We start from the raw sequence: 22,563 nt of genomic DNA, 5'->3' as shown, positions 1-22,563 counted from the left end.
AAGGCAGGAGGGAAAGAATTTGGAATCCAATTTTTTTTTTAAATGAGTGTTAAAAATCAATAAAGAAGAAAATAGAAGAGAAAAAAGAAGACTACAAAGGTAGGAAGGGACTAAGGTGTCAAAGACTTTAAAAGTCAAACAGAGAATTTTATAATTGATCCTGGGGGTGATAGGGAGCCATTGGAATTGATTCAGTGGGTTCCTGGGGCATGATATGTTCAGATCTGTACTTTAGGAAGATCATTTTGACAGCTGAGTAGAAGATAAATTGGAGTAGGGAAAGACAATGTAGGGTGGACAAACCAGCAGGATACTGCAATAGTCCAGATAATGAGGTGATGAGGGCCTGCTAGGTAGTGGTGGCAATGTCAGAGGAGAGAAGTTATTGGCACTCAGTTAAAGTACTCAGTGGAGTATTTGAATAGTATTCCTCTACTTTTGAGGTTATACTTATATACAAAAGATGAAAGAATAGTACACTTTGCAGAGGTTGGGCATGTGTATGAAAACACATAGTAGAATATATTCCCAAAGGAAAATTGATAAGGCAACTGTGTGATGTAGTGGATATAATTCTTGTCTTAGAGACAGGAAGATCTATGTTCAAATGCTGCCTGAAATACTTCCTGGAGGCACAACCCTGGGCAGATGACTTCAGCTCTCTCAGCCTCAGTTAATAAGGATAATAATAGCATGTTCCTCACAGTGTTTATGTGAGGATAAAATCAGATGGCATATGCAAAGTGCTTTAAAAACCTTAGTGCTCTATAAATCCTATTATTCTTTTTAACCAGAAATTATTCAGAAGTAGATAGAACTGATTCTACCAATGAAGATTCATGCAAAAGAAGTGGCACAAAGCATATTACTATCAAAATGGATGATTGTAAAAGGAAGTGGCCTGATCATATAGCAAGAGTGAGAGATGGACAACCAGAGTGAGGCACTAGTACCCATGGAATTCTTAAAAAAAGTGTTCATGGAATGTTAAAAGAAATACAGGAAGGCCTGCTGTGTGATTAGTAAATACTTTGTGGGGGTGTTTATGGGAGTACACAAATAAGAGTCATACAAGATGAAGTGTGGATGGGTTGGGATTAGAGAGGGTATCTATGTCAATGAATTCATAGACCTCCAGTGCCTCATACAGTGCTTTATGTACAGTGGAAACTCAATAGGTAATAGTAAAATTGAATTGACCCATTACTATATTGAAAGGTATCTCTGAGATTAGAGTGAACCACTCTAAGGATGTGGAGAATAGAGAGATCTACTTGACTCATGGAGAGGTTGCCATTCCTTTTGGCAGATAATTCCCATACAGTCTCAGTCCAAGTATCACTAGCAACAGTGAAGGGGGATTCAAGAATCACTTTGGAAGGGAAGTCATCTAGTTCAAGTCCATTTAAATCCAATCCATCTATTCTAACCCACACCTCAAAAAGAATTCTCACAACATCATACTTGAAAACTTGTTATCCAGCCTTTCCTTCATGATTACTCATGAAGATGCTCCCTCACCTGGCATGGTATAATGTATTTCTGAACGACTACACTTTTCTTTTTTTGGCAGGGCAATGAGGGTTAAGTGACTTGCCCAGGGTCACACAGCTAGTAAGTGTCAAGTGTCTGACACCAGATTTGAACTCAGGTACTCCTGAATCCAGGGCCAGTGCTCTATCCACTGCGCCATCTACTGCCCCCCACAACTACATTTTAAGGAAGGTTTTATATATTATGCCAAACTTTCCTCTTGGAGACGTCTACTCATTGATAATTCAAATACTTTTCTCCCATTTGGGGATTAAGAAAACAAATGTGATTACTTATCCTTCAAATACTTTGGACTGTTATCCTCCCTCTCCCCCACTAGCCTTTCCTTCAATTTACACTCAAAGTCCTTCACCAACATGGTTGCCCTTCTTTGGAAATCCTTCTGCTTATCAATGTTCTTCCTAAAATCTGCTACCCAGAATTGAATACAAGTACTTTAATAGTAATTTTAAACACATAAACAATTGGAGATGTCTAACTAAAGGAAAATAATGAATAGAAGGCCACCTTATAAATTTTTTAAACTACTGTTTCTATCACCATGCCACTATTCCTACCTGCAAATGGAAGGGCAAGAAGAAAGGGAGAAAAAAATACATGAAATCTGTGGAAAATAAGAGCCAAGCATGCTTTTCAAAAGGAACTAGACCATGGTTCTTCACCAGTATAAAAGATATGATCAGAAGTCCTACATTTCCTAAATAGCTATTAATTAGGGAATATTATTTCATGACTAGAAATTTAATGAAATAATTTCCATTTTGATTTATAATGTAAATACTAGTTAAGCTTTTGACTTCCTTATAGTCTTAGAACTAGTTACATAAATTTTCTAGAGCTAGAAGAAAATTTAGACATTGCCTAATTATGGTCCAGTGGAAAGAACACTAGATTTGGAGTCAGAGGACCTTGGTTCAAATTCCAACTCTGCCACTTGCCACTTTTGGAACAAATAATCTCTGAGGACCCTTCTGGGCATAAATCCATGATCCATAATCCAACTCTTTTATTTTTTACATGAAGAAACTGAGGCACAGGGAGGTGGAATGATATATCCAAGGTCAAATACTTTCTGTTTTCTTTGAAATAAATTAGTGAAATATAGAATCTTTTAATAAGAAAACTTGAATATTTTAGGGCCCTATATGTTTTCCTATGAGAAGCAGTATGGTATAGTAAGTAGAGGACTGGAATTGGAGTCAAGACGACCCAGATTTAACTCATGCTTGTGATACTTATTAGTTGTGTGACCATGTATAGATCACTTAACATCTATGAGCTACATATAGTCAATGAAGATTATCCCTTGTAGACAAATTGTCATAGGTCTCTATGGAAAGAGTTTCCACAAAAATAAAACCAGAGCTACTAGACCTATTGACATGTAGGCTTTCCTGAGTTTAAAGAAGCACAGTAATATTCAACTCAATAATCAGAAAACTCTACTTTTCTCAAAAAATTTAATTGCAGAATTATTTACAGGAGATGAACATAAGCAATACAGAAATCAATTGAAAGAGCAGCTTCATAAAAGAGTTCTGGAGCAAAATAGTGAAAGCACATTTTCCTTACAATCAGCTCAGAGTGAACAAAGGATCATGGAAAAAGAACAACTCAAATAAAGCAATTCTTCAGTGTTTTAAAGGAATGACCAACATTCTGGTAATGAAGTTATTACCCAGGAGCACAAAGGTGTGGTGGAAATGGAAGAGCATACTGTACATTCAGAATAGGTATCCTGCATGCTACTAAAGAGAGTTTATCAAAAGAATCTGAAAAGCATGTGAAAGAGAATTACATAAAATAATTAACTCTAGTGGCATGTTACTTTGTACAGATGTTGGCTATTTGGCACTCAGTTCATCCTCATTGTTGGTATGATTTCATATGTATATATTTATATATGTATATATATATATTTATATACTTTTTAAAAAAACTTTAACTAAACAGCTAGTTTCCTGGTTCTAACATTCCTGGAAATTCTATAGGAGGCATTTAATTTAGTCCTTAGGCCACCTTTGAGTATTTTGGCATGGAGTATGGATGATGGATACATGAATTCAGCCTCTGTACAGAGAGAACATGTACAGGGAAGAGTGGCTTATTTTTTGGGAAGGAGAATTACAAAGTAGTCTAGGTTGCATTATTTTCAAGGGAAACCTTGTTAATTCAGCAAACCAGTATATAAAGTGGAGTGAAAGATACATACATGCTGAGCCCTTTAAAAGTGATATGATGATATTACTAAAACAATGGAGATAAATTAAAGCATGAGCAGGTGGCGTCTGTAGGTAATTACAAGTAATGCTTATGTTTTCCCCGGGTGTGTTTCAGTAGACATGAGCCATTATGCTTTGTGGTGATTATGGTCTCCGTGAGAAGGATAAATTTGTACTTCAAGAAACTTTGCAGTTAACTGTTCATTAGATCCTCTTGTTCATTAGGTATATGAAAGATTTGACTTACAAATCTTTCAGGTTCAGATTCAGCACCAATGATGAAGAGTCACATAAAATATAAGAAAGTAGGGAGGTAAACCTCTGTGTTCCTTTTGTTTGTGTAGATACAAAATATTTCTTAAAAGTATTTCCCATTAGGCCGATAACACTTCCCCTTCAGAGAATGTCATCAATCAAATGTTTACATTGAAACTGTATGTATTTTTTATTAAAGCTAGTTACAAATAGAAGGCCCAGGACAGCAAGTCATGTAAATTAGAGACATTTCTCAGTGACCACTTGCATGACAAGGTGGTTGTTTCTTGGAGTGTTGCCATGGACTAGTTTCTCTGAGTCATAAAATGAAGGACTGCTACAAACTAGAACTGGATTGGGACATTCCTCCAAAACTGTTGTCAGAAACATCAAGACAACCTTGATTAGTGTGTCTACTATTACTTAGAACACACTGCACAAGCTTGGTTCTCTATTTTCTGACATTGATTTTCTTTCATTCTTTAGTGTTTACTTGAATTCATCCTGGAAGTGCACAGATTTAAAGGATTGACCGAATGTTGTCTAGATGAAGTCTAATTTGGGCTTGTAGATGGCCCATGTTCATGGAAACACTCTAGAAACAGAGGAGCCAAAGGCACAGGGGAAACATCCATTTCCTTGAGCTAACTCCCCACCTCCGAAACCACTGACAGGCTATTTTGTGAGCTCTTTGCAAGTCAAAATGCTGAGGGAGAATTCCAAAACAGGGCATGAGGTCAATATTAGTTCATCTGACCAATACTTCCTGTTCTTTTGCAGGTTTTTAAACCTGTTGGAAAAAAGCATCTTTACATTGTGAGTGATGTAGACCATTAAAGAAAACAACATTGTTAATGATTCTCCTTATTATTCATGTATTTAGAATTTGGTAACTAATATAATAATAATAATAATAATAATAATAATGTTTTATTTTTTTCACTTGCTTTTTGGGAACTCAAAGTACCTTACTGACATGTTGTCAATCTTCACAATATATTTGTGAGCTAGGCAAGAGATAGGTATTATTATTATTGTTATTTTTATTCATATTCCAACTTTACAGATGGGAAAACTAAGACACAAAGCACCCAAGGCTGACTTTAAACAATGATTTAGTGGTTAATGTGAGACTAAAAATTAGGTTGTCTGACAGGCACCAAGAACTTGTTTTTCTTTATCAATTTACAAATTATCCTGGCACCCCTTTGTGTGAAGGTCCTTTCAAGCTAGATTTACAAAGGTAACTTGTTTTAATACCTGTAAATTATTGCAACTATAAACTTAATAAAATTGCACTTGGACATATGTCTCTTCCTATGAAGGTGCCAAGTTCCTTAAGGTACCAGGAACCAATTTGACCCAGTTATCTAGACACATGAGATTTGACTTAAAAATATTAATGTTAACAGAAGTGAGGGATATAAATTTAAACCCCAATTTAAAAAATGATGACACAGTTTCTCTGGAAAATGTCTGGCTTGTATTTAACTGTCCCTATCTTCTTGATTTCTTAAATATTTGATGTGTCTAATTTGTTGTAAAAGACAGAAAGCAAAAGGATTTTGTGGGGTCAGATTAAGTTGTGAAATGAATACAATTTAGACATGTAGACAAAAATGCCTTATATAAACAATATGTGCATATGTTAAAAAAAGACATCAGTATTCAGATCGATGCAATGGCCAGTCTTGACTCCAGAAGATCATTGATGTAATAGATCATAGAGTTATAGCAGGAAGGAACCTTAGAGACCATTGAGCCTAACCCTCTCAATGAAGCATTGAGAGGTTGTGATTTGCCTCAGGTCACACAGCTTGAAAGTGTCTGGAAGGATTTGAACATGTTCTTCCAGACTCCAAGCCCACTATGCCACCTATGCTTCTTTAATTTGTTTCACTTTTTGGAAGTTTCCTGGGAACCCACATGCTGCATTCATTCTAGTATCCAGTAATTCCTATTGATGAAGGTTAGTTGTAGTCCTCTCTCCTACTCTTTACCTTTTACCAGCTCCAGAATTCCTAGTGTGAGATGAGGGAGGTGGTATTAACCATCATCATTTGCAAGGATGTCATGAATAGCTACAGAAAATTAATATTCCTAAATTCTATTTTAGGCCTCACAAGTATATTCTTTTGTCTATTTTCTGGGCTTGGCTGACTTCAGAAGATATTGGAATAACTTGTGTGCTTAGTGCTACTGAATAGTTACCCAACCCTTTGAGATGTTTCTACAAACTATTCATTCTTTCAAGGGCCCTCCAAAATATTTCAGGGCTTCATCTGGATTTATTAGAATCTCTATCAGCAGGCACAGAATACTGGGCAAGAATCCCAGTTACAAGAATTTGGCCAGAACTAAATGGATCTCATGAATGATGCAAGTCAATTGTTTGCTTTAAATTCTGGTTGACATTATTTTTTCCAGTGTATCCATCTTGGGGGATGCCTCATGAAAATAGAACAATACAGAAATTTAATGAGGATTGTAGAGGTGCCAAAATTCATAATTGATATAGATTCTGCCCTTGGAGGAATGATAGAAAAGGGGAAAAGTCAAGACAGGAAAATGGAGACATATATATCAAAAGAAGGTATTGAAAGTACGTATATCTGTACACATAAAGTGAAACATATAGTCTTCTAATGAAAAATTCTATCCACCCACTGAAACCAGTGGGATGGAATTTAATCTACTTTTCAAGGTTAATATTAAAAGTAAAGATGTTAAAGTTAACAGTATACTATATCAATTGGGGAGGGTGGGATTTTTAAAAATTATGTCGCTTAAAATATACTTTAAGCTAATTAAGCTTAAAATTTCCAATGGATCTGAACTTGAAAACACTGACAAAAATTAAACTTTAAATTAAAATGTTATATTTTCATATCAAATAGTATGATAATCATATTTTTATATACTGCTCAAGGTTCCTGGGAAATTTGCAGAGAAAAAATATGGTAATGTTCAACTAATAGCAACTACATTCAATGGAATGGGGGAGGGAAGAAAGAAATGCAAAGAAGAAATTGTTGTATTGAAAACAGTGTATTTTTAAACATATTAAACTTCTTTACAAAATATTCTGGGTTAAATGTGAAGTTTTTGATTCCTGTTTGTTATTTTTGTGATGGTTGGTTTTTACACTTAACTAAAACCTTCTGAATTCTTGAGTTTTTATATATAAAGTTTGATAGTAGATCAACTGGTATTTTTTTTAGCAGTATGATTCCCAAAGTAATATTAGTTTTTCAATGGTCAATAATATCTTTATGATATACATATGCACCTACATATGTGTGTCTATATAGAGATGGACAGCATCAAATTCTCTTTCACTATCATGTTCACAGAACATTTTATACCATTAATTTCAACCATGCTTTAGATACTCAATTTCATTTATTATTATTTTTTAAATTAAAAGAACACTTTAAATGAGGTGGATTAAACTATGTGATAAGACTTATTGTGGTGGTTGTGGTTCTTATTTGCTAGAAGTGAATGAAATAAATTGGCTTGATTGACTTATAACACAAGTATTATAAAGATTGCTTTATTTCTCTTTAATTGGTGAAACGGACAATACATAAATGAACATGGCTTCTTTTCTGCTTTTGTTGATAGAATATCACCTGTATGACAAATTGAGTATATTGCACTTGGATGTGGATCATGAACAGGTAAAATTTTATCATCTCGCAGCAGATATCTGCTTTCAAATAATCTTCTTTGGAACATAGGTGGACTAAAGAGGGAATTACACATCTCCAAAGAGCATATTTAACATATCAGTCAACAACCATTGTAAAATTTAGCGGGGTTTTATTTGTTCATCCACAGGATGGTTTAACCATATATATATATATATATATAATCTATTTATATTATATACCATCTTTTTTGGGGGTGGTATGGTGGAAATCAAAGAATGAAGACACTGAATGCCAAAAAAAAAAAAAGAATCCAAATTTGATGAATAACTTCATTCAAGTCAGGATTGTACTTTCTTCTGGGATCTAAGTTAAATGGTTATGACCTAATCTTTATATTTTCCCTTTATATATTTTTTATGTGTTCAAGGAAATTAGGTAAAATATATCAGCTGCCAGTAGTTATACATAGGTCTGTATGTGTGCGTGCAAGTCTGTTTTACTTTTCCCCTAACTAGGAAATACACTGGCTTTGCTTCTCTGTGGATTATTTCTAAATAGCAGCTCAACTTTAAATAATACCATTTTAAAAGACTAAAATGCCAATACTTGCAAATACATTTGTATTTAATATAGTACAATAAGTATAGGAAGCAGCATCAGTATTGTACACTACCCAGGATTCAGCTCTTTCTTTATATAGAAAATGCTTTGAACGCTCTGGGGATAGAATATTCATTTATAGAAGAATACGTAAGGGATTTTTTTTGCATTATTTTAAAGGATATACATTCGTCTTGGTTTTTGCTTCCAAATATTGTTTAAGGCTGTTTGGTAAAATATATACCAGGTATGAGGCTCAATTTACAGAGTTTTGGCCTTACAGGAAATCCTTAACTACTCAGCTTTAAAAATTCAAACTTTGAAGCTAAACATGCTTTAATATCAACTGTGCTCCAAATGGACCTCATGCTAGGTGGAACATATTTGGAACAAAAAGAAAAAAAGCCCAAAAGAACAAAGGAAAACTTCATTGTTGACTAATGTCCAAATTTTTATAAGCTATGCAACCTTTGCTACTTAATGCTTGTAATAATGTGGCAGGCTGCAGAGTGAGCTGAGTACTTATTTAAAGTGCTAATCAAGGTGGAAAAAAAAAACCCACAATAACAAAGTGCTAGAGTATAATTGAGAAGCTGTTCTGCATATGGCTAAGTACATGGTATTTATTAAAGCAGGTAAACAGAAAACATGGTGATTATTCAAAATATCTTTCGTATGTTGCCATCCTGCTTTAACATGGAGTAGTCATCCAAAGTCAGAGGAAACTAGGATCTATTAGATCCACCTTATTGGGTTTTCCTTTGGAGAGGGTTTATGAATTAGGATACTCACTTTCCATTAGGAAGTTGGACTAAATACTCCTATATTTCAACTTAATTCATGTGGAGATTGGGCTCCATTAGATATATTTTATTGGGTCTTCCTTTGGAGAGAGAATTCTATAAGTTAGAGTCCTCATTTCCAGTGGGAAGCTGGAAAAAAGAATACTGTATCTAAACTTAATTCAGAATTGAAAGCTACTCGACTAAACTGTCTCCTGTTTTTGCTCACGTGTCCTGAAAATATGGTAATAATTCTTTGAATTCCAGAGCTGGAAATCCCTTAATTCTTGAATCAGTTTTTTTTTGTCTTTATAAGCAAGGTACTTGCCTTAGCTGATACTGCATAGGAAAAAGAATTCTGAAAAAAATTCAAACATAAGCTACATTTCACCTTTACCATTTAAACTGAGATATACTTACCACTCACATTCAAACTTCTTAAACTGATTACAACATCACAACTGGCATTTTAAACAAGCAAACTTTTTTTTCAAGAATACCCTGGAAATTTAACTGATAACAGCAGTTTGAGAATACAACCTATCACATGTAGTATTATTGGTGAAATTAAAAGTAAAATATGAATGATAAAAACAAACCCATGAAAAGAACTGAAATGATAATTACTATTTCCTAGGAATAAGTTTAACTTTGCTCTTATATTTTGCTATGGAAGAAATGCTTTAAGGCTATCACTTTCTTTTCACCCATTTTTTTTTCAGTCTTCTTGCCTTAAAATTAAGTTTAGCTTTGGGAAAATGGTGGTTTGGTTCCTGGAAAAAAATTTTACCAGATATTTTTAATGGATTCAGAAGAGTGGGCTCCTGGGTTTTTGGAGAGCTACCTGTCTATGTGAAAGGAGTAATGACTAGATAGATCCCTTTTCATTGCCAAAAACTTGACATGACATGAAAGGCTTAATGTTTTCCCGCAGTAACAAAGATGAAGAAGAATGGCAGCACACGGGCAAATCATTTAGTTGGATTTGAAGATAAGAAAACTGAAGGTGAGAGACGTGGGGTCTTTCTGTCATGCACTTGCCATTGTAGCACCCTCTACTTGGTTAGCTAATGCCTCTAGTGAATGGTGAGATGCACCCATTTTATAATTTGTTATTCTTATCCCTAATTATCACACAATTTATAAAAATATAAATAACAAAAAAAGGTAAGCTGGGTTCCATCTCAAGAGGTGTTTCTTGTTGTCCTCTGAGAACATATTGGATAAGTCAGGTCTCACCAAGTCCTATCCATTGTAGCTGATTGTAAGTCAGACAATAAATACAAAAAGAAGTCATTCTTGCAATGAGCTCGGCAAACTTTGAAAAAATCAAAACATTCCACTGTGCTTATGGCACGAAGAACACAACAGCAAGGGCATATTCAGTGGAGAAAATGAGACAGAAATTACCAGGTTAAGTGACAAACTGTACAAGCTTTTTTTGTTTGTTTAAAAAAAGGAAATGTTGCAGCATTCTGTCTTTAAAGCCTGGTTTGGGCCTCAGGGATGTAGATCTCAATGCTGTCTGCTCGTTCGGTGGTTGAATTCTGCCTAAAGGAGGCTGCTCTCTTGGCGGCCATGAGCCGTCTTCTAGCTTCTTGGCGTTGTCTGTCAGGTAGGTCTAGAGATTTTTCTCTTGTGATAGGAAATTTCCCTTTTGGAGGCTTCTTTGGTACTGGAGGGGGAACCTTTCTTTCTTCCTAAAATATTGATTAAAAGGTCAAAATTAAGTTAGTGAAAGAGAGGATTTCATATGCATATTAATATTCAATCTTTTTCAAAAATCCATCTTGGAATCAGAGTTTTTCTAAGGTTTGTTACACAGTGTCTTCCCAACATATACTACAGTGTTAGTTTTTTAGTAATATTCTTAAATGACCAAAAATTTATTTTCTCTCCCTCTCTCTTCCCCACCCCCCCACAGGAAAAAAAAGAATAAGTACAACAAAAATCTTGTAATAAATACACAAAATTAAGTAAAATGAATCCCACATTGTCCAGGTTCAAAAAATGTTCATCATGTTTTGTATCCTGAATCCATAAACTTCCTTTTAGGAAGTGAATCTGACCTTTTTTTTTTTTTTTTAAAGCAAGGAAGATAAACCAACCACACATGGATGATTAGGGATCTGAGAAGTGGAACCTGCTATGTCCTAGCATCATAGGCCCATCATTTTATTGCTGGAGGATTTTTTTTCATCCTCCAGCAATAAAATCAAGCCATCAAGCCATAGGGACAGAAGAAGTAGCTTAAACCTGCCTTGCCAGCTGCTTATACCAAAGATCTACCTCAAGGTGTCAAAATATTAGTAGCTTTGAATTTGCTATTACATTAATAGATATTATGATTTCAAAATTAGTTTGGTGTTAGATTGATATTTACTATCATTTAGATTAATAGATACCATCAATCAATCAGGAAACATTTATTAAATGCCTACTATGTGCCAGACACTGTGCTAAGTGCCGGGGATATAAAAAGTGGCAAAAGAGAGTTCCTGCCCTCTAGAAGCTTACAAGTATCTTGGAGGGCAGGCTTAGGCCTTTTCTACTGATGGGACTCAATGGACTCTGAAGTCCCTTCAAGCTCTAAATCTATGATCCAGTGACTCCAATGGTACCATTTCACTGGGAATCCCCCTATAGTTTGCTGGACTGTCCCACTTTAAAAAGTCTGATTTGGCCAGAAGTTCATCACCCACTGGTATTCTGGTAGGTTTCATGAGATGCCTCAGGGATCAGAAATTGTTAGGATATCTCTGCCATTTGCTCATGGTATTGACAGGAGGTACAAGCATCATAAGAAAGGCTATGTAATAGCATAATTTGCTTATAATATCTTCATCTTTTTTGATTTCTCAAGTTCAATTCCTGTCTGAAACACAAAGTCATATCAATCCATCTTCTTATTCTTCTACGGTAAAACTACTATAATGTAGGTGATGCTAACTTTTTGTGTGTGTGTGTGTGGGGGGGGCAATGAGGGTTAAATGACTTGCCCAGGGTCACACAGCTAGTGTCAAGTGGCTGAGGCCAGATTTGAACTCTTGTATTCCTGAATCCAGGGATGGTGCTTTATCCATTGCGCCACCTAGCTGCCCCTGGTGATGCTAACTTTTAACCTAGACATTTCATTTAATTCAACAAATATATTTTAAGTACCACTTATGTATCAGGCACTAGCGCTGGGCTAGGACACAAAAACAAAACAAATCAATCTATGCACCCAGGGAACTTATATTCTACAGGGGAATGAATTAGATTATTTGCAGGTGTAGTAGGGATAGAGTCTGACCTAGAATTGCCTTTCAAACTCATGGCCATATTTTAGTTTGGGGAAATTCCTCTTCGGAGCAGGGAACCTTTAAAATCACTATCCCAAAATGTACATCTCCCAGGATGAACAAGTTGGTTTATCTGTTTTCATTTCAAGGGAAATCTTAACATGTATCATAAAGTAGAGGACTTAAAAAAACCTGGCTTTCATTATCAAAGAAAGGTGAAAATTAGAAACATATTTTGACCAGTGTAAAAAATTCTATGTTTACTTTAAATTAGTCTCTCTCTTAATTGCTAATTGTATTTTATTGCCACCTTCTCTTGAAATCTAAAGTATTGATTAATGATTGTTGTTGAGTCATTTTAGTTGGGTTTGACTCTTAGCACCCAATTTGGGGTTTTCTTGGCAGAGATACTGCAGTGGTTTGCCATTTCCTTCTTCATCTCATTTTACAGATGAGGAAACTGAGGCAAACAGGGCTAAGTGACTTGCCACGGGGCCCACAGCTAATTTGTATCTGATGCCAGATTTGAACTCAGGAAGATGATTTTTCCTGATTTCAGGCCCAGTATTCTATCCACTCTGCCACCAACTGTCCCAGATTAATGAGTAGCTGACATTATAAAAGCCACAATTCTAAACTAGCTATACAAACTGTGTATTACAGTGAACTTTAAAAAATGTACATATGCAGGGTGTCTCAAAAGTCTTTGTGCAGGTTTGATGCCTTAAATACATTTTGCTATGGTTTTAACACCTTAGTTTCAATAACTTAAACTTAACTAAGACTTTTGGGATACTCTGTATATATTCCCAGTATATTCATCTGTTCTCCCCATGGTCTATAATTTCATTGGTTTGGGAAACTCTTGGTATAGAAAACTCCTTCTATTGATCTTTCACAGATTGAAATCGGTAATTTATTTATGACTTACAGTTTTAAAGAATTGCTTGGGACACTGAAAGGTTAAATGACTTTCCCAAAGTCATACAGCTGATATGTGTCAGAGGCAGAATTTGAAGCCAAGGCTATCCCTATATCCATTATTATGTATTGCCTCTATCCACCTCTGTCATATCTTAGATAGTAGACCTAGATATGTAAGGGACTGCTAAAGCCAGCCCCCTCATTTTAAAATTGGGGAGGCTAAGACCCAGGGAAGTTAAGTGAAGTGATCAATATCAAATAAGTTTTAAATGCCAAGATATGAAATTTGAACTGGAAAGTTCAAAAGTCCAAAGCCAATGTTCTTTCTACCATATACACTGCCTTAGAGTAAAAAGTAAACTCCTAAAGGATCAATAATACATTTATTAATTTGCTTAATGTATCACCCAGCTCATGACTACACTCACATATGTAATGAATAATATTGATGGTCATTGTGATTATGATTTGAATTTGGACTTCATCTTAAGCATCTCAGTAGTACTTATTCATTTTACAGCAATGTGTAAGTAATGAGAACTAATACATTTACATAGAGCTTTAATGTTTGCACAGTGTATATTATCTGATCTTCACAACAAACCTGGGAAGTAGATGCTCTTTTCATCCCCATTTTATAGGGGAAGAAATTGAGAAAAAGATAAGTGATTTCCAGTTTTGCAAAGCTGGTGTCTGAGGCAGGATTCTAATTCAGAGGCAGGATTCAAAATTGTCTTACTGGGCACTATACTTCCCACCACATTTCTCTATATGACTATAATTCTTATTGGAATTATAGTCATCATTCTCCACTACAGTACTCATCTTATACCTCCTTGTGGTTAAGCCAATAAAGTATGAGCTATGCCAGGTCTACCAACTAGAAACACTCTAAGTCTGTTCCTGAGAAAAGATGATCATCTGGGGACCAGCCTAGCTAGGTTTGGAAAGACATCATCAACAGGTTGGCCACTAAGTGTGGTGTCGTTTTTTGGCATAGCAATTCATGAAAATTATCTCTTCCGTCATGGAAGGGTCACAAACTGTGTTGGTAGAGTGACTATCTCTTGAAGTATTGAAATATATGACTCATCATCTACTGAAATTATGGCCTTCTGTTTCTCTTAATCATTTTACTTTAACATATAATGATTTTCTGGAAAATCAGTCTATAATTACACCAATCTTCTCTGAAATGTTTTAGAAAATTAGTAAAGTTATTGCTAATTCAGATCAAGATATTAACTCTACAGTAAATAATACCTTAAGGAAAGAAATTAAATCACATAGGTAAAATCTAATTGAATTCATCAACCTATTACAAAATGCAATAGAATATGTTACATGGTGAAACAGGCTACATCTACATAATGCAGACACTGCCTTATCTTTTACCTCCATGTCTCCTGAACCCCACCTTAGAATGCAACTGAATGTTCGAGGCAAAGAACAGTGTAAATATGAATTGGATGTGTATTTTTAACAACTAATCAATTAAACTCAACCATAATTTATTATGTACCTACCATTGTGCTAGATACTAGGGATACAAAGACAAAGTAAAAATGGTCCATACCTCAAGGAGCTTACTGGGAAACCATAACAAGTTTACAGACATATCAATTAAGAAATCCAAAGCAATTTTTAAAAGTAGGGAGCACTACAACTGGTGTAGTCAGGAAAGAGCCCTTGGAGGAGATGGCACCTGAGCAATACTTGGCAGAAAGCAGGGAACCTAAGAGGTGTAGATGAGGAAGATTTAGGAGATACATACTTAGATTATAAATTTCAGAGATGGCGGGGAGATGGGAGATAGAACAAGGTATATATGGGGAACAGCAAGTGGGATAGTTAGGTTGAAACAGAATGCTTGAAGGGGATTAGCATGAAACAAGACTAGAAAGAGAATAGGAGCCAGATTGTGGAGAGCTTATTTTCTATTTTATTCTAGAGGTAAGACAGAGCCATAGAAGATACATGTTTTAGGGATTTGGGTAGGGAGAATGGATTAGAAAGAGAAAAAACCAGAAGCAAAGGAGACCAATTAGGAAGGTAAGGCCAAAGTCCAATCATAAAGTGTTTCACTGGAAAACTGGCCTTAAAGTTTCAAAAACAAAACTTTAGATGCAATCCTTTCACTGGATGAAATCAATTTCTACCTTAAAAAAAGGAACACTTTTGTCTCTTCAGGTGCTAATTCTTTTCCATAATGTTTATTTGCAGTTGTGTATATATGACCATGGAGTAATCATGTCTTACATTATAAGACAATAAATAAGAGATGACTTCAATTCCTACTTCTATTTCCATAACAAAAGAAAAGTTTGTTCTGGATTGCTAATCAAAGGCTGGGAAACACTTCATAATCTGGAATTTGAAATGCATCATTTCTGCAATTGGATTAAATACTAGGGGGTTGCTGAACAAGAATTTACATGGAAACCACACAGAGTTGGGGGTAATTACCTTTCTTTCAGGGGATTCTATTAGCTTCCATTCATTGAGCTTCAGCTGGTGGAGTTCATCAAACTTCATGCTGACATCTTCAATCGAGAGCTGCAATAAGTCCCAAAATCCTGCCAGGTCTTGGGAAGTAGGCCTTGGCATAGCACTGGGATCCTAACACAAAGAGAAAACATCAACAAACCCAAACAGCAAAATTCTTCTTGGCTTGCTAGGTTGAAGATACAGGTGGGGGGAAGTTTGCTTCTTTCCAAGGTATCTGTGTTAAGCCCAATTTTTATGCTTTTAAATAAAAAATCCAGTACTTGAGATATGGTATGATTTATCAAGTGTTTAGTATGGATGTATAAGGTACCTTTTAGTGACTCTGGATAAGTAACTTGACCTCTCTGAAATTGCTTCCTCTTCTGTAAAATCAGGATAATAATAGTACCCATTTCACAGTGTTTTTGTAAGGATCAAATACTATAACATGTATAGTACTTTGTCAACATTAAAGTACTAAATAAATGTTGTTTTTGTTGTTAATTATCTTTTGTTTTGTTTTTTGTTTTGCGGGGCAATGAGGGTTAAGTGACTTGCCCAGGGTCACATGGCTAGTAAGTGCCAAGTGTCTGAGGCCGGATTTGAACTCAGGTACTCCTGAATCCAGGGCTGGTGCTTTATCCACTGTGCTATCTAGCCGCCCCCTGTTTTAATTATCTTAACGGGCAGCTAGGTAGTACAGTGGATAAGAAGGTTGGGCCTGGAGTCAGGAAGACTTATCTTCCTAAGCTCAAATCCATCCTCAGACACTTACTAGCTGTGTGACCCTGGGTGTTACACTTAACCCTATTTGTCTCAGTTTCCTCATCTGTAAAATGAGCTGGAGAAGTAATAGCAAACTACTCTAGTATCTTTGCTGAGAAAACCCCCAAAAAGGAGTCCAAAAAGGAGTTTAACATGACTTAAAATGACTAAACAACAACAATTATCCTAATAGATTTTATAACTGGTACTGGTAAATTGTTCTAAAATATGAAAAAATGTGGCATTTTATAAATATTTTTGATTTAAATGCTTCTCTTGGAAACCGTAAGAATGCTGTTCAGCATTAAAATAATACTTTTTTGGGGTGGGGGGCGGGAGATCAAACGTTTATTATTTGCTTACTATGTCTCCAGGCAGTATGCTAAACATTTTATAAATATCATGTCATTTGATCCTCACAATTACCCTGTGAGGCAGGTGCTATTATGATCCCATATAGACAAGGACTGAGGCAGATAGAGGTTTAACTGAGTTGCCCAGGGTCACACAGCTAGTAAGTGTCTGAGGTATGATTTGAACTCAGGCTGACACCTAACTCTATCCTTCACTTAAAGTTTCTGGGCCTTCATCTGAACGAGAGCGTTGGATTAGCTCTCCAAATTTCTCTCAGTTACAGAATTCAATGGTTCAATTAATGAATGAATGAACTGTCATTTATAAAACACTATTTGCCAGGTACTATGCTAGGCAATGAGAACAAAAACATAAGGACAAAAGACAGTCTCTGCCTTCACAGAGCTTACATTTTAATAGGAGAAGACTACTTAGAAATGGGGGAGGGAGGGTTTTTCATCCATGTGGCTCTGCAGTGATCTAGGGCTGAATACAACCAACAGGACATAAGACATGAACAGGAGTCTCTGGGGGACTTAATTATCTAGGAGGAATCCCTCTATAACTTAAACCCTGCTCTGGTTCTCCTCCATAACTTGTGGATTGATCTCTCACATTTTTGTCACTTCCATGTTGTATCTCCTGCACTTAGTTTAATCCAACTACTTTTTCTTTCTTTTTCTTTCCTTTCCTTTTCATTTCTTCTCTTTGGTGTCGTTTCTCTTCTATAGGCACATCTATGACTATGGGGTTAAAGTCCAAGTTCGGGGCTTTCTTGATGATGAAAACATTTTGTTATAAAATTCTTTGATCATTCCTTCTTGTATTTTGTTTCTTATCTTCTATTTTCATCCTTGAATGTTTTCAGGATGACTTTGTTTAGTTAAGAAGCATCAATAAACTTTCTTTTTGTTTGTTTGCATTTTTGGTGATGGCAGTGAGGGTTAAGTGACTTGCCCAAGTCAAGTATCTGAGGCCAGGTTTGAACTCAGGTACTCCTGAATCCAGGACTGATGCTTTATCCACTGTGCCACCTAGCTGCCCCTCAGTAAACTTTCTTGAATCTGAATTTACCATCTATTGCTTTTCACTATTTTATGATGCAATCTTGATCATAATATTGCATCATCTTCATAAAATTTTATATTTAAGTTTACATTTTAAACTGTTGATATCTTTGGCTGCCACATCTCCCTGCTTGGCAGGTAATTCAAGTGTTTGCTTACTAAGAGAAGTTTTTTGCCTCTTTCTCCTTGCTTTGGCAATCAATTAACATTTATTAGACCATGACATGAAATTTTTGTAGGATATATCTATGTTCTATCTTCTGTCCTCTCATTTTAAGGTAAGGAAATTGAGACCAAGACAGGTTAAATGACTTGTATATAGTTCTACCTTCTGTCCATATTCTATTTTTTCCATAATAAATGACTAGTTTAGACAGGTCTAGACAGAGTTGTTTTAGCCTTTTCTCATTTTTGTTCTTCTAGCTTTGTACTAGTTTTAATATTTGCTCTAAGACATTAGTGGTCATGGACTCCTGACTCCTACATAAGTAACAAGTTTTTTCGTGTTTGTTGATATATAATAAATTTCACTTTAAAAAATGTTATTTGGTGGCTTACCATATCCAGTGCCTTTCAGTTCTTTCTTATTTTTTTCTGATAAATAAACATGAGGCTTCTGTGTAGTTTACTGGACAAGTCCTTGCCCTCTCCTGTTCCTTATTCTTGATTTGTATTTTCCTACAATTTTCTTATTTTACTCCCTCCTTTCTACCTTTGTAGTAATATCATTGAATACCAAAGTATAGATTGAGTTCATTTGAAAGGTCCTATAGAGTTAATTGTAGAATTTCATTACCTTTTTTTTTTTTTTTTGCGGGGCAATAAGGGGTAAGTGACTTGCCCAGGGTCACACAGCTAGTATGTATCAAGTGTCTGATGCTGGATTTGAACTCAGGTCCTCCTGAATCCAGGGCCAGTGCTCTATCCACTGTGCCACCTAGTTGTCCCTCCATTACTTCTTTATCCTTTATCTCAGACAGTGCACAAACTACAATTATTTACCTTGCTGGGTATCTTTTGTTTGTTTGTTTGACAAATATGTATCAGGATTCAGTTGGTTCCCAGAACTATACTGTTTTAACTAAAGTAAAATATGAGTTTCCTATTCATATGGGACTTCTTTGTGTGTACTGTCCAGATCAGTTCCGAACCATATATTTAGGTTGTGCTTAGCATTTGCTATGAAGAGGGGAAGAGGGTTAAAAAAATTCTTCATGGAGGTTACAACACAGTTGCATAATAAACAGCTGAAATCAAAGTTCTGAGAACTATGAGTTTATAGGATAAGGCCTATTGCTAGATTGTTGTTGTTGTTGTGGTGGTGGTGGTGGTGGAGATTATAACTTCTAGGACGGTTACTCCCATTTCTCATGTAAAATGGGTCTGAAAATAATTTCCCTGCACTTTCTAGATCGATGAAATCTTCTTCTGTTTACTCTGAACCACTAGAGGGCAACCTTTCTCTACTAAATTCTGCTAACCAGGTCCTGGCACTAAAGAAGCATAATTCCAACTCAACCTGATCTGAGACTAGTGAATTGAACCTTATCAGAAATTGTTCATAAGCTTTTCCTTTTTTATTATCCAACTCAGAATTTACCTCTTCTTATAAAGAACATGAAACAAAGGAACACCAAACACAAAACCAAACTTCAAACACTCGTAATTAGAACCATGCATTATCCACTGAGAAAGACCAAGAAACAAGATGTGTTTCAGCTATAATAAGAGCTAACATTTATATAATGCTATAAGGCTTTCACAGCCCTCTCTCTGTCTCTGTCTTTGTTTCTCACATTGAAGTAGGTGCCATTATTATTATTATTATTATTATTATTATTATTATTTTGGTGAGTCATTTGGGGTTAAGTGACTTGCCCAGGATTTCAGGTGCTATTATTTTTACCCACATTTTACATATGAGGAAACTGAAGCTCAGAGAGGTTTGGGTTAGGGTTGGTTTTGCCAAGGGTCACTCTGCTGTTAAGTGCCAGAGGCACCATCTGAACTTAGATCTTCAAGTTTCCAAGTCCAGTACTCCATCCACAGAGTCATGTCATAACACAAAGGGCTCAGAATAACCATAAGGAAAAATCCCTGACACTTAAGAAACTGAAGTTGGGCATGTGTTTCCAAGACAGGATCTGGAATTCAATTCAGCAAACATTTATAAAGCACCTACTCTGAGTACAACACTGTACCTCTGCTCCAACCTCAAGTTTTATCTTTTTTGATTGATTTTAAGTATGGTGTGAGTGAGAAGAATAGAGTAGATAAAAATCTGTTTTCTGGCCTTCAGGATTCTTTTATTTATATAACCTCAGAGAATTCATTTAGTTGAGCCCTTATTAGATTCAAGAATGCCTGAGAATATCCTTAATAGGTTATCTAGTAGCCTTTGCTGGAAGACATTCACTAATGGAGAAATTCTCTACCTATTTTGGGAACACAGATCTAGACCAGAAAGGTCTAAACCTTTTGTTGTTGTTGTTGTTCAGTTATGTCTGACACTTTGTGTTCCCATGGACCATACTGTACCTTGGGTAAAAGTGATTGGCCATTTCCTTCCCCAGTGGATTAAGGCAAACAGAAGTAGCTTGTCCAGGATCAAACAGCTAGTAAGTGTCTGAGGTTGGATTTGAACTCAGGTCTTCCTGACTTCAGGCCCAAACACTCTTGCCATTAAGCTACCTAGCTGAAAATGACCTTAGTCTAGTTCACTCCTTTCATTTTTTTTTTTTTACTCCTTTCATTTTACAGGTAATAAAATTGAGACCAAGACACTGTAAGGGCCAAATTTAGTATGGTAAGAGTTAATTGGGTGGCTCACCTTAATACTGAGGTAAGAAAAGAAACAGCCTCTTTCAAAAACAAAACAGGTTTATTAATGGGAACAAATTTAAAACAATGTCTGAATCACACAAGTGAGATTAATAGAACTAGAAACAATGTATAAATCTCTGGAGTAAAAAGACCCTAGGCACCCAAACCTGCCTCTAGCCCAAGAGCTAGCTTTTCCTCAAAAAACAAAACAAACTCACCACATCTGAAATCTGAAGCTCTAAGGAGATTTAGTTGTGTAGTCTCTTCTGTTTTTGTCCAAAGGTCAAACACCAGCAGCTCCTCTAACTGTCTCCCTTCCTTCCTTGCCTGTTTCCCTCAGAACCCTCTCTAACTGCCTCTTTAACCGTATCCAACTGAATCTAACTGATTCCCCCACAGGAAGGGGAAGGGCGGTTCTTAGCCATGCTGAGTCTCCAATTGGCTCAGCACACTCACATGGGCTGTCCCCACTATAATCTGGCCAGACCCATGTGAGCGTGGGGTAGCTATTAGAGGAAGGTTTAGTTACAAAGTTTCAATAAATGTTCCCAGTGGTCAGAGTTCCTCTTGTTTGTTCATTTATCTCCCAAAGTACACACCCATCTTCTCTTAGGCTTTTAAGTTTACATTTTTTTCAGTCTGACCATAATGAAGCAAAGATAAGGTTATGAAAACCCCAAATCACAAATAATTCCTTACAAAAGGTTAAATGACTTGTACATGATAATAAAGCTTATGAGGAGCCAATGAAGGCAATCCTTTCTATAAGATGGAGGCAAAATGTGTTTCCCTGTGATTACCACCATTGTCTTATTCTACCTTCTAGGGCCAAACAGAATAAATTTATTCATTTTTTTCCAAGCCTGGACTTGGAACATATAAATACAACAGTAATTGTTCTTCAGTTGTCTCTGACTCTTTGAGATTCCATTTGGGGTTTTCTTGGCAAAGATACTAGAGTAGTTTGCCGTTTTCTTCTTTATCTCATTTTACAGATGAGGAAACTGAGGCAAATAGGGTTAAGTGACTTGTCCAGGATCATATAGTTAATATGTGAGGCTAGATTTGAACTCATGAAGATGAGTATTTCTAATTCCAGGTTCATAACTCTATCCACTGTGCCACCTGGCTGCCCCAGGTAAAAGGAATACTGTCACATTTTTTTCCTTCAAGAAATTCTTGATGATACATTGATTCATTTTCTAAACAAGATGCTCTAAGAAGGATAATCATTTGGATTTGCATTAGAACTGAAACTTTGGCTGAATATGATGACATTCATGGTTTGGCTTATTTTTTAAAATTTTATTTTAGTGTTCACATGTCCTGTGTATCTGAGCTCCCTGAGTGAAACTCCCAGAAGACAGGGTCCTCTTTGTATAGTGCAAACACTTTAGGAAATACATTTTTAAGTGGAAGCATGCTTATTCCAAGTAATTTCCTTCCCTTCCCACAAAGTACCAATATTATTATCTTGGCCTATTAACAGTCTTCTTTCTAAAATTTTACATCTTGGCTTGCAATTAGATATGGATATGAGTTACTGCCTTAAGTTATTTTTTTCATGGGTGTCAGAGGTGTGTTAAGTTATCATTCTCTGGGGGATTCTTTTCAATATCAGATGTAATAACTGACAGCAAATCACTTGTGGTTGGTTCATAGCCTACAGGGGCAAATTTCTGGATGGTCTCCTGAGAAGGAATATGGACTCCTTCATCCTTCTTAAAGACCTAAGCTTAAGTATAATTGTCAGCAGTTATTGATGATATTTTTTCATCTCTGTCAACTTG

At 35.8% G+C, this 22,563-nt stretch overlaps 1 protein-coding gene across 10 annotated transcripts in view; it reads right to left on the bottom strand.

Annotated features, from left to right (window-relative positions):
• Positions 1-2,436: 2,436 nt before the first annotated feature.
• The window catches only part of DLGAP2 (DLG associated protein 2), a 1,236,668-nt gene continuing 1,216,541 nt past the window's right edge, over positions 2,437-22,563 (bottom strand). For all 10 annotated transcript variants that reach the window (XM_043984242.1, XM_043984239.1, XM_043984244.1 and 7 more), the window contains 2 exons: positions 15,744-15,896; positions 2,437-10,769 (listed from right to left, as the gene is read on the bottom strand). In XM_043984242.1, coding sequence (XP_043840177.1) covers positions 10,551-10,769; positions 15,744-15,896 — 372 coding nt within the window. In that variant the 3' untranslated portion in view covers positions 2,437-10,550. The remainder of the gene's footprint in view (positions 10,770-15,743; positions 15,897-22,563) is intronic.

The sequence above is a fragment of the Dromiciops gliroides genome, chromosome 2 (assembly GCF_019393635.1).
Source record: "Dromiciops gliroides isolate mDroGli1 chromosome 2, mDroGli1.pri, whole genome shotgun sequence".
Lineage (NCBI taxonomy): Eukaryota > Metazoa > Chordata > Mammalia > Microbiotheria > Microbiotheriidae > Dromiciops > Dromiciops gliroides.
The sequence above is the reverse complement of the archived record's forward strand: the minus strand, read 5'-3'. Positions and strand labels throughout refer to the sequence as shown.